Genomic DNA, 13,614 nt, shown 5'->3' with positions numbered 1-13,614 from the left:
CTCTCTAAATCCATCTCCAACACATTTATGTTCTAATGAAGAGTCGCCAGACTGGAAATGTTAACTCTTCCCACAGCTGCTGTATTTCCTTAAATTTGGAGACCATCGCTGCACACAGTATTTAAGATGTGGTCTCATCAATGTCTTGTATAACTAAAGCATAACATCCCTACTTTTATGTTCAATTCCTCTGGTGATAAAGGATAATATTCCATCAACCTTCCTGATTACATGCTGTAGCTGCATATTAACGGATTGTGACTCATGCTCTAGAACACCCAAATCCCTCTTCACCTCAGAATTCTGTAGGCGTTCTCTGTTAAGTAAAATATTACCTCTCTTTTACTGTTGCTGGGCCAAAGTGCTGGAACTCCCTTCCGTGGATATACCTCTGGATTACAACGTTAAAGAAGGTAGCTCACCACCACCTTCTTCAGGGCAATTATGCTGATCTATAGCCAGCAATCCTCACATCCCATTTACAAATATCTATATACTTTGTTTTTACAAAAATCAACATTTCTTTCTCCGTGACACTCTGATCTGGTTATATTTCCAGTATTTCCTGCTTTTTCTTTCACTCTTCCACCATCTGCGGTCTTTTATTCTTGGGTATCAGTGGTTTCCTTCTTGTTGACCTGTTCGTATTTAGTACAAAAGACTTTTGGGGCTTGCTTGTAAGCAGACAGTCTATGGAAAACACGTTCCTTCGTGAAGTTCCACGTGCAACTTCCCAGTAAGTACTGCAGTTTATAACTCATTGTACCTCTTCCAAATGTCAATGAGGTTCCCATCGGAAAGAATGTTATTTCCAGGATGCCTCTAAGCACCAGGAAGCAGGTATACCTGTGAAACTAGGAAAGAGCACTGTACGTCTGTCAATAGAAGTTTTAAGATTAAGGGGAAATCCCTTGAACTGAAACTTCTTCCTTAGCGTCGGATGTTCTGGTGAAAAACTTTTCCTGATTGCAACAAATTGAATTATTTCGGGATTATTTTAAAATAATATTTCCACGTTACGTGTAAAATATACTTGAAATGCGCGGGTCTGACAATCTCTTGGAATTTCTGTTTACATTTGGAGCCAAATCACGTTGCACGACCGGTTTGTTGTAGCTATTGGTGGATTTTAAATCTCCTCCTCTAAGGAAGGACTTTAAGGAGTGGGTGGTGTTTATTTAAAACAAGCAGGCAATCTGAGCACAGTAAAACATTTCAAAAATGTAATTTGCCAAAGCGAACCGCGTCTGGAGGTGGCAAAGATATTTTAATTGAGTTGCATTAATAAATAGCACTGTCAGGAAAAAAAAAGTTAGATTTGTGTTCACCTGGGTGACAGTATACACATGCGCATTTGATTTGCTCCCTTATTAAAAGTGTTGGCGCCGGCGCCAGCTGAGATATTTCTGAGCAGATCAGCATCTAGGGTAAGGACAGCAGTGGGACGCAGCATCTGTGGTCATATAAAGGCTTGTTTATTTAATATCGATAATATTAATGATCTGGAGGAGAAAAATGAAGCATGAAGTGGAACCGATGCGGATGACAGACTTTTTAAAAATTTCTATGAGCGGAAACTAGCGCCGGTTACTGCGCAGAACTGTACTCATTTTACACACCGGTTCTCTGGGTGTATATGTGTGTGCATGTATGTAAAATTAGTTTTAGGTTGGAGATGGCTCTGCTTACATGCCATGGACGAGATTCTAGTGAGCCTGAGAGTAAAGCTGCGCTGACTGTTCTTTGTGAAAAATCAGGGTTTTATTGGTTTGGCGGCTGGGCAGCAAAGAAGTGAGCAAGTGTCCAATCCAGGCTTTACCCGCTCTGTGTAAATTGGCGCGGAACCGGGTGCGAGATAAAATAACTTGGAAATTGCAACGAACGTACTTTTCACATGTCAATATCCAGCTAATTGATGAAAAAATATCAAGGGCAGAGATAGAAACAGAACTTTGCTGTGAGAATGCTGTTTTTATGAATATAATCCAAAAGTTGAAATTGATTGCTCATGCGCCCATAGCAGTTTCCAAAAAAACAATCCGCTTTGTAAAAATACTGCTTTTTTATTGGAATTTAAATTTAACCAATGTCTTGTGGATTTAAATAAAAATGACACTAGATCTTGGTAGCCTGGCAGGAGGCCAGTGTCATGTGTCTTATACAATTCCTCGTTATTATACTATTAATACAGTGAATGTCATATTTCTCAATTTTATATTTTCAGGGATTTACATTATTGAAGAGCATGTCGAGACGCAGGTAAGAAATGCACCTTTATTATAATTATATACTTGGAGAAATTTTAAGAGAATTCATATTTAAATACAATTCTGTGTATTGAAACAGTGATCGTTTGCAAGCCAAGCAGGCAAAATCAGAGGGACAAAAGGATGACACTATTCAGTCAAAGAAGAGGAAACCTGAAGTGAGCAACGTGAAGCTATTATCAATATCTTAAACCAAGTTTATTCTAGTAAATATTTAATGCAATGACAATTTATATATTTTTCAGGAATGCAGTGATCATAACCATGAAACGGAAGTGAGCAAGAGACGGCGACAGTTCCAGATACAGGTGGGTGATCCATAGCAGTATCATGCTGCAGAGAATGATATTAAGAATTACCATAGATGAAAAGTGTTACTGTGTGTATACCTATGGATAATTTCTCTGGGTTAAGCAGTGTCCAGTGTAGAACAGACACGTGTATGTGTGTATTTTGGTATTATTTAATTTGTCACTTTGTGTATATTCCTTGTGATAATATTTAGCCTTTACAAAAAAATTGCACGGTCGATCGTGCAATTTGAGTCTCCGAAACTGAAGCTGAGCAGGCGGGATTTGGTGGCCACCCAGTTGTCTGCTCCAGCAGATAACGTCTCCAAAAATATGTGGTGGTGCTTGAAGGGGAGACACCTCGCTGATACTGTTGATATTGTACTTGAATATTAACATTTTAGCCTCGACATCATGACCGTGTGAATTAATCTTCCATTCGTGGTTTCAGTAGCTGCTCTTTGCAGACTGTAAGGATGAATGAAGTGTCCTTAGCTTTCAGCACAGGGAGTTTGCGCGCTACCAAACAGCCGGTTCCTGCTTCTTGTGGGAGGTGCTTGATCGTGGCGCGCCCGCCTTGTATGAACTCTGCCTTTTTGTTTCACTTGTGCTCACTATACTTTAAAATTTAAAATTTAGAAACCACACAATCTATAGAAATATGTATAATTTTCAAATATTGTCCATAAGCACCCACACTTTGTGCTGGATTTTTTTTTGACCAAGCGTATTGAATTTAGACTGAGGTTCGGATGCAGTGTTGTTAAGGGCTTTATGTATTGCATTGCCCGGGAAATATAGAAATAGGTTCATTGTAAAAAATTCTTATCGAGTCCCGAGTTTTTAATTTTAAGACGTGGTATTAAAATTACGTTTGTTCGGACCCTTGCCCCAGAGTTTCTTGGGGTGAGATTTCCTGCCCAGTAAAACTCTGCAAAATGACCTATTATTTACTGCCAAAGGGATTCCGTGTGAAGTTTGTGTGAAACAGTGAAATCGGGGGTTGAAATGTCTAAATTTACGTGTTAAATTAAGTCGGAAATGAATAAACGCGGGAAGTTTTCCCTCGCAAACGTCCTTTTTTTTAAAAAAAGGGCAGTGGAATCTGCCTGAACTGTTACTGAAATTCTGGCCATGGCTAGGGGAGGGGGCACTCTTTGCGCAGGGGTTTATTCAGTCGTGATTACTACTGCAGCCATCACATTGTGGATTCAGTAACACTGCACTGTCTGCCTTTTGACTGTTACTTTATTTCGACTGTTATTTCCTTTCAACCCTGTTAAGAGTCCGCTAATTTGCACGTAGCTTTGTTGACGTTCCCCTCGGAATTTAATTTTTTAAAAATCAAAGGTTTTAATTTCTGGCTTTGATTTCTAAATTTAACTTATAAACTAAACAGTGCGGGTTGGCACTTGCTGTTTTAATGTATTTCTAATGTGGAGTTCAGTTAGTGTTATCATGAAGGGCATATTAATACTGACCTATAATTTCCCTTTATAAATTAACAGTACTGCACCTTCTTCTCGAACCTGCAGAGGGAGCACTTTGTCAAGTCTACATGAAAGTAAAATTTTCTTCAATGTGGGTGCTGGTCAGATATCTAATGACATTTGTTTCATCAACTTTTTCGCAGAATTGCTGGACACCCATAGTACCCGGAGGTGTTAGTCCTTGCATCCTTATCCCCACACCCCACAAAGATGCTGATATCACTGAAGATTTTTCCAGGTTCTCTCAGTATAGGTTTAAAAACCTATTCCTAACCAAATCACCTCTACCGCCTCTCAGGTGAGTACCATGATGAAGACTGACTGCAGATTAGAGTGCTCAGCAATTCAGTACCTAGCTATTAAGTTTTTCTGCAAATCTCCAAAACAAGGACTCAATTTGTAAATATACTGAGTAATGATATGGATATCTAATTTAGTATGCTGTTTCCTTTTTAAAAAAAAAATTGCCAGTTTTCATTTTTGAGTATTGACAGAAACCACTTCGCAATCTTCTCTGTTCACAACCACTGAATTGCTACAGTGTAGAAGAGGCCATTCATCCCATCCTGTCTGCACTGGCTTTCTGAGCATTTTGGCCTAATACCAATCCCCTGCCTTTTCTCTGTAAACATGCACTTTATTTCTATTTAAATAATCCTCTAATTCCTCTGGAATTTCTTGATTGAACCTTCCTTTAATGCATTTTCAGCCAGAGAATTCCAGGCCCTAACCATTCACTTTGTGGAAAAATATCTTTCTCACGGAGGTGATATAGTGGCTCAGTGGTTAGCACTACTGCTACAGAGCAAGAGGACCAGGTTCAATTTCACCCTTCGATGACTGTGTGGAGTTTGCACAGTCTTACCTGGTGGGTTTCCTCCAGGTGCTCTGGTTTCCTCCCACAGTCCAAAGATGTGCAGAGTAGGTGGATTAACGATGTTAAAATGCCCATAGTGTCCAGGGGTGTGTAGGATTAGCCACAGGAAATGAAGGTTTATAGGGATAAGTAAGGGGAGGGGTGGTCTGGGTGGGATCCTCTTCAGAGGGTTAGTGTGGACTCGATGGGTCAAATAGTCTGCTTCCACACTGTGTAAGGATTGTATGATATTAGCTGTGTCCTCCGGTTCTCAATCCTCTTATGAGTGGAAACTGTTCTCCCTATGTACTCTATCCAGACCTCTTCTATCAAATCTCCTCTTCAAGGAAAGTAATCCCAACTTCTGCAGTCTCTTCATAACGAAATTTCTCATCCTGAAACTATTCTTGTAAACTGCTTCTGCACTCATTCCAGTGTGTTCATGTCCTTCCCAAAGTGTGATGCTCAGAACTGTACATGATACTGTTGCTGAGATCTAATCAGTGACCATTAGAAGTTCAAAATACCCTTCCTGCTCTTGTATAATATGCCCTTCATTAATGAAGACTAGAGTACCACATGATTTATAAACTACACTCTTTGCCTATCCTGCAGCACTTAATAACTTGAGCACATATACACACCTGTTGGAAATTCTCTTCTGTGCTGTTTCAGTTGGAATAGGAAACAAACCTAATTTGTGGGTGTGCATGCACAGTATACTGCTCCATTAGACTGAAGACAGTTTTGAGACCTAAAACTGTTACACTTTGCCAGGTTTTCTCTGTTTTTTTAAAGAACCCTTTTTTAATAAGCCCTAAGAAAAAGCACTACTTAAAACAAAAACTAATGTCTGTAAAGTGTCCTTGACAACGTAACCTGAATGTAATACTTGCTGCTCATAGCTGTCCTCCTGGACCTGTGCTGGAATGCACATCATGAGCTCATGCAGATACAAGGCCTGCACTGATGGATCAAATTTATTCCAGCAAGGTCTGACCCAGGACACAGAACAAAAAGACAAATTATGGGACAGTCCTGGAACATCCAGGACAATTGGTCATCCTAATAGCTTGTGAGCAAAAGTGACAGAACTGCTAGAAGTTAGATGAAGCCTATGGATCTGGGGACAGTCAGAGAATCTTGGAAATAGAGATATTTTAAACACTGAAGGTATGGAAGTTTTCAGGCCACCTCAAAGTAAGAGGGGTAATATTTCTACAACCTGGTGCAACTCAAGATTTGACTGGGAAAGGAAGTATGGGACATGGAATAGGCTGACTGAAGGGGTACAGAATTTATAAACCTGGAACTTTTGGAAACTACTGAGGTCTCCGAACTTTTGCTGATGAAGGAATGCTCGGGCTTTCTCAAAGATTATAAAGCAAGGTGGTGATGGGGTTGGGTGACCAAGAAAGAGTTTCTTTAAAGAGAGAAATCCTGGAGAGGAGTATAAGGGGGAAAAATTGTCAACAACTCCTTTCTAAACTTGTAAAATATCAGCTCCAAAAATAAATGCTATTCTACATCATCTGGCGTTTTCATTACTTACTTGAAATGATTTTATTTGTAGCTGGGGAAACTCTGAAGATGTATGGTCGAACATGTTGAGAAAAGAAATCCAGTATATCCACAGCAAAAACGTTCTCTCGCCACATCCATCCTTGCAGCCGAAAATGAGAGCAATTTTACTGGATTGGCTCATAGAGGTTAGTCACCATTGCAGTCCTTTTTTATGCGCAGTTGTTGATTGTCACTTGAAACCGTATTGATGATGTGGAGGTGCCGGTGTTGGACTGGGGTGGGCAAGGTCAGAAAACGTATGAAACCAGATTGTAGTCCAACAAGTTTATTTGAAAACACAAGCTTTCAGAGCCTCACTGCTTCTCCTTCAGAGAAAGTCTCAAAGCTTGTGTTTTCAAATAAACCTGTTGGACTATAACCTGGTGTCGTATGTTTTCTGACCTTGAAACCGTATCGGAATCATTCAACATTACTTACCGCTAAAAGTATAGGTAACTGGTAAGATGGGTCATTTCATCTTTTTTTAAAACCAAACACAGATTTAAGAGAATTATCTTCTTGCTTTAGGTGTTTGAATGTTTTTTTTTAAATTAATTGATGGGCTGTCGGTGCTGTTGGCTGGGTCAGTACTTATTGCCCATTTCTTATTGCCCTTGAGAAGGTAGCAGCAAGTTGTCTTCTTGAGCTGCTGCACATGTTTTAGGCTTTGAATAAAACCACTCTTGAAAATGTTTATCTGTGCACTACATTTCAAGAAAAAAAATTGCATTTTTAGAATGCTTCCTATGACTATTAGACATCCTAAAGTGCTTTACAGCTAAAGGAGTCCTTTTTGAAATATTCTTACTGTTGTAACACAAAAGGCGGGGCCAGTTTATACACAGCAAGCTCCCCAAATTGCAATGCAATAATGATCGGGGTGATTTTTTTTAATGTTAATTTGTGCATAGGTGTTCTGCGAGTTTTGGCAAAGATCTGTAGCTCGGGTTGTGGGTGAGGTTGTTGACTTGCTCGCCGAGCTGGCTTGTTTTCATTCAGACGTTTCATCACCATGCTAGGTAACGTCATCAGTGAGGCCTCTCATGAAGCGATGTTATTCTACTCCGCTTAGAATTTATGCTGTCTAGTCTGTTATGGTGAGTAGTGTCATTTCCAGTTTTGTTCTGTATGGGCTTGTAGATGGGGTCCAATACTATGTTTGTTGATTGCATTATGGGTGGAGAACCACATCTCTAGGAATCCGATGGAATTAACAAACATGTAGAATTGGACCCCATCTACAAACCCATACAGATCAAAACTGGAAATGACACTACTCACGTAACAGACCGGACAGTATAAATTCCAAACAGAGTAGAATAACATCACTTCATTGGAGGCCTCACTGATGATGCCACCTAGCATGGTGACAAAACGTCTGAACGAGAACAAGCCAGATCAGCGAGCAAGTCAGCAACCTTAGATGTTCTGCAAAATACGACCATAGGATCTTTGGTTCCAGGTGAGAAGAAAGATTGGACCTCAGTTTAATGCTGTATTCCAAAAGATGACACCTTCAGTAGTTCAACACACCATCAGTATTGCACTGTTAGTCTTGACTTTTCTTCACTCACCAATTTCAATGTGAATTTAAAACCATGCGCATTAAAGATGCGTGTACTACCAAATGACCCACACTTTCTACAAAGCACTCTATCTCTGCATGCAGCAACACCATGGACAATACCCAGGGCTGTTTGAGTGATGTATGACATTCCTGCCACCGTGCAACATCTTGACTTCCAGAACTTCTCCATTACCTACAGTATCAATCAAGAGCATGATGAAGTAGTAAAACAAAGGGAAAACACTGTTGACATTGGATATCTGAAACAAAAGGGAAAAATGTTGAATATTCAGCATCTTTAGAGAGAGAGAAATTGAGCTAGGATTTCAGGATGTAATACTTTAATTTTAAAAAAAAACTAGCTACAAGGTGTTTTGACTTCAGTGGTGTTTATGGCTTAACCTAGCTGTAACAGCTTAGCTCTATCTTGGAATTTTGACACTTGGATAGAGAAGAGAAAGAAAACAAGCAATCTACCTGAGGATTAGGAACAGTTTAGAAGTCGGCAAAGGAGGACCAACGGATTGATTAAGAAGAGTGAAATAGAGTATGACAGTAAGCTTGCTGGGAACAAGAACTGACTAAAAGCTTCTGTAAGGTACGTGGAAAGAAAGACGGGTGAAAACTAAAGTAGGCACTCTACAGTCAAATGTGAGAATTTAGAATGGCGATCAAAGAAATGACTGACGAACGAAATTCATTCTTCACTTCTGTCTTCACAAAGGAGGACATGAAGGGATAAGGAACACAAGGTTTAGTGAGAGAAACTGAAGGAAATCTGTATTAGTAGAGAAAGTGTTGGAGAAACCAAATGGGATAGGATTGAAGGCTGATAAACCCCCAGGGCCTGATAATCTACACCCCAGAAGTGTTCCTAGAAATGGCCATTTTCCAAGATTCCTTAGATTCTGCCTACCCTCCAATCTGTAGGAACTGTTTCAGTATAACCCCACTGTTTTTAAAAAGGAGGTAGAAAGAAAACAGAAAACGTATAGATCAGCGAGTTTGATATTGGTAGAGTTCATTATCAAGGGTTTTATAGTAGAGCACTTAGAATCAGACACAGTCAGCATGGATTTACAAAAAGGAAATAATGCTTGACAATTCTACTGGAATTTGTCAAGAATGTAACTAGTAGAGTTGATCAGGGGAGCCAGTGGATGTGGTTTAATTGGACTTTCAGAAGGCTTTCGACAAAGTCCCATGTGAGAGACTAATACATGAAATTAAAGTGCACGGGATTGGGGTTAGTGTATTGAAACAGATAGAAAATTCTTTTAGCAGACTGGAAAGAGAGTAGGAATAAATGGATCTAATTCTGAATGGCAGGCAGTGACTAGTGCAGTACTGCAGGCATTGCTTCTGAGACCCCAGCTATTCACGACATATATGTTAGTGATTTAGATGAGGGAACTAAATACAATATCTCAATTTGCAGATGAGACAAAGCTGGGTGGAAGGGTGAACCGTGAAGAGGGTGCAGAGATGTTGCAGTGTGATTTGGACAGGCTGAGTGAGTGGGCAAATGCATGGCAGATACAGTATAGTTGGATAAATGTGAGGTTATTCACTTTGGTCACAAAAATAGGAAGGCAGATTATTTGAAAGGCTGGCTATAAATTGAGAGGGTATTGTTCAACAGACCTGGGTGTCTGTGTACCAGTTGCTGAAAGTAAGCATGCAGGCAGTTAATGCAAACTGTATGTTGGCTTTCGTAGCAAGAGGACTTGAGTACCGGAACAAGAATGTCTTCCTGCATTTATACATGGCATTGGTGAGACCACACTTGGAATGCTGTGTGCAGGTTTGGTCTCCTTGTGTGAAAGGATCTTCTTGCTATAGAAGTGCAGCAAAGATTTACCAGATTGCTTCTAGGATGGTGGGACTGATGTATGAGATGTGATTGAGTTGGTTAAGATTGTATTCACTGGGCTTTAGAAGAATGAGAGGGGAATCTCCTAGAAACCTATAAAATTCTAACTGGACTAGACAGGTTATATGCAGGTAGGATGTTCCTGTTAGTAGGGGAGCAGTCATAGGTTAAGGATGCGAAGCAGGCTATTTAGATTTTGAGGAGAAACATCTTCGACCAGAGGGTGTTGAGCGTGTGAAATTCAATACCAAAAGTGGTTGAGGCCAAAACATTGTGTTTTCAAGGAGGTTGATGTAGCTCTTGTGACTAGGGGATCAAGGCATATGAGTGGAGGGTGCGATTAGGGTATTGATCTCCATGATCAGCCATGAAACACGGTGGCTCAGTGGTTAGCACTGCTGCCTCACAGTGCCAGGGACAAGGGTTCAATTCCGGCCTTTGCCAACTGTCTGTGTGGAGTTTGCACATTCTCCCCATGTCTGCATTGGTTTCCTCTGATAGTCCAAAGATGTGCAAGTTAGATGGATTGTCTCTGCTAAATTACTCATAGGTGTAGGTTAGGTACATTAGCCAAGGGAAATACAGGTTTAGGGAGATGGGTCTGTGTGGAATGCTCTTCGGAGGATTGGTGTGGACCCCAAATGGCCTGTTTCCACACTGTAGGGTTCTATGATTCTATGAGCATATTAAATGGCGGAGAAGGCTTGAGGGGGTGAATGGCCTACTCCTGCTCCTGTTTTCTCTGTTAAGAGAAGAATGATTGATTTTTTTCAGTATAGGGTGTACTGGACACAGATGAAAATAGGAGTCAGAATATATTGGAATCTTTGACCTAATAATGTTCCAGCTGGTCTAAATCTTGTTGTTTCCATGTTTGAATTCAGCAACTGTTGCAATTTCTATTTGTTTTATCTTAATTTTCACTGAGGCAGTGACTTATTAAAAATATTCTGGTATTTTAACACTTGCTTTACTAACCAAGTGACCATAGAAAAACAGAATATTCATCCCTTCCCTATAGTCTAGGCAGCAAATTTCTAGCAACCTTTGTAATTGACAACTGTATGATCTTGATGACATTAAAGACATTGGCTAAATGTGCCTTTCTAACAATACACTCTGCTCCGTTACACCAGCCATATAAATGTGTAGATTAGAAGCTTAGAATTCTTCATGTCCTGAATCCCTAACATCTATTCACCATCTCTAAGGCACAAGTCAGGAATGTGATGGAATACTCCCCACTTCCCAAAATGAGTGCAACTCCAACAGCACTCAAAGCTCAGCACCATCCAGGACATTTGGTACTCCATTTGTAATCTTCAACATTCACCACTTACCCCCTGCCCCACCAACTTCTGCATCCTTGCTGCTGTATTACCTTAAGATGCACTGCAAAACTCACCAAGTCTTCTTTAGCAGCAACTTTCAGTTTCTCAACCTCTGCCATCCAGAGTGATTCGGTTAATGAATGTTGAAAGCCACTATCTCTAAATCCTACAGCATCCTGACTTAACCTAGTTATAATAGAGGAATATTTAAAATTCCAGAATTCCCCTACAATTGCCACACAGGCTGTAGCAGTTCAAGGAGATGGCTCACCACTACCGTTCCAAGGCAATAATTTTTGGTCTCTCCAGCAAGATTCACAAATTTTATATTTTACTGATTTCAGTCCGTTGTTTAATTCTTTTTTTTAAACCAATCTTACAGGTTTGCGAGGTCTACGTGCTCCATAGAGAAACCTTTTACCTTGCTCAGGATTTTTTTGATCGGTTCATGGTTACTCAAGAGAATATTCATAAAAGCAAGCTGCAACTCATTGGCATCTCCTCACTCTTTATTGCTGCAAAGCTGGAGGTAAGCACATATTCACTGGCTGGTGAGGAGCATTGATGTGGTACTGAAAAGTTATCCTGTCACTCGGTAATTTGAAGTTATGTCATTGAACATGTTCATAATGAACTTGATGCTTGCTGCCTTCACTTTAGCCTAAAATACAAGTAGCTCAGCCAAGTCTTTAGACTGAAGTACATTTTAGTGGTTAATAATATTTCAAAGGGCATTGATTCTTGTTGTTTTTTCCCCAATTCAGTCTAATTTGAACCTTTTTAAAATAAAATGTATTATACCCTTAATAAGTAGATGAAAACATTGCCTCGGGATGCACAGACTGACACAGAAGATCCAGTTTTGAGTCTGACTGGGTTAGTCCCTGCTATTACAACACCTGAGTCAATGTCATTCGGGGTCATTACTCTGCTAGTCGATAACGGGCCTGGTAGATGCCAGTTTCCAGGTTACTTAACCAATGAACGTTATATGCTGAGAGACTGAATAATGGCAAAAGCAGAACTACTGACATCCTGTTTTAGATTGAATATTTATGCGAAAAGAGTTAATGGAGGTGACTATGCTAAACCCTCCTGGCTGGAGAGTAGGCAACAGCCTTGACTTATCTATCTTTTGGAAGGCCCATCAAGTAAGGGCCACTCAGGCACCCAAGTGGGCTGTGTCATTCCCCAGGATCAAGGAGTGCAGGGTGCAGCCATCTCTTTACTTGGCAGCGCCACTGGGGAGGGGCAGGCAGCTGCCGTGCTATGCCCAGCAAGAGCCGAGGATTGCCTTTGGATCCAGGCAGGGGGTCATGATAGTGGGAGAGAGGTGAGGAAGAGGGTTGGCAGCATGAGGATGGCTCTCAGCCCCCATGAATAATCACAACAGGCTTCTCTGGCTTCCTGAATAGCAGGGTCTCCCATTGACTATTGAATTAATTCTGGTAGTGGGGTGTTGAGGCCCTTTAAGCACTTTAAGGCCTGCATTGGCGCGAGAGGCAGGAAGGCTGTTCATGTAGCTCCTCACTGGTGTTTAATCAGAGAGAAGGTGGTGGGCTTCCAATTTTGCACCCACCAATCTGTTTGAGCGGATCTACCATTTTCCCTCCCCCAGCGCCCACCCCCCCCCAAAAAAAAAACCTACCAATCTCCCAGCATGGGAGGACATTAAATTCCACCTTTGCAAATTAAGCTGATAACACCCCAAAACTGTAATCCTTTTAAGAGTTTGTGTCTTGGGTCACTAATTCTTAAATCGTGGTTGAAGCGACTTTCCAAGGGTCTGTACACTTGAATACCTTCGTTACAAGTTTTATATGAAACACTTTTGATAAGCACTGCCTGTCTGTTCTGCTTGGTAGGTTTTTTACACAGGTATGATTCATCATTTATTGGATCTTCACATCAGTTACAGTGACATCCAGTTTATGAAGTGGAATAGGTACCAGAAGAACTAGGTTTGGGTTTCACAACACCTTATTGCACTTGTTGGTTTCTGCAATTCTTAGTTCTTGCGGTATATGAATTCTCTAACACATTAGCATTGATGTGATCCTAATAAAGGAAGAAATAATCCCATTCCTTTTTTGACTGGTGAGAAAAACTGTTCAGTGGCAAACTTTGATCAATACTTTATTCATCATTTACGAGCATTATTGTCCATTACCACAACAAAGATTGACAGGCCATGTGGTTACAAGCAGCCATACGTAACTTTGATAACTGTGCTCTCTTCACCGTTACTTGAACATTCTGTATGCAACATTCTTATTGTATACAAAAACAAAATTGCTGGAAAAGCTCAGCAGGTCTGGCAGCGTCTGTGAAGGAGAAAACAGAGTTAACGTTTCGGGTCCGGTGACCCTTTCCCAGA

General features: G+C 40.5%; 1 protein-coding gene across 1 annotated transcript in view; it reads left to right on the top strand.

Moving 5' to 3' along the window:
• The first annotated feature begins 797 nt into the window (after positions 1–797).
• The window catches only part of ccne2 (cyclin E2), a 21,062-nt gene continuing 8,245 nt past the window's right edge, over positions 798–13,614 (top strand). Inside the window, exons 1-7 of the mRNA XM_048596156.1 lie at positions 798–840; positions 2,225–2,259; positions 2,347–2,425; positions 2,513–2,575; positions 4,191–4,345; positions 6,477–6,612; positions 11,620–11,788. Of these exons, the coding sequence (XP_048452113.1) occupies positions 817–840; positions 2,225–2,259; positions 2,347–2,425; positions 2,513–2,575; positions 4,191–4,345; positions 6,477–6,612; positions 11,620–11,788 (661 nt within the window). The 5' untranslated portion in view covers positions 798–816. The remainder of the gene's footprint in view (positions 841–2,224; positions 2,260–2,346; positions 2,426–2,512; positions 2,576–4,190; positions 4,346–6,476; positions 6,613–11,619; positions 11,789–13,614) is intronic.

The sequence above is a fragment of the Rhincodon typus genome, chromosome 4, assembly GCF_021869965.1.
Source record: "Rhincodon typus isolate 14 chromosome 4, sRhiTyp1.1, whole genome shotgun sequence".
Classification (NCBI taxonomy): Eukaryota; Metazoa; Chordata; class Chondrichthyes; order Orectolobiformes; family Rhincodontidae; genus Rhincodon; species Rhincodon typus.
The sequence above is the reverse complement of the archived record's forward strand: the minus strand, read 5'-3'. Positions and strand labels throughout refer to the sequence as shown.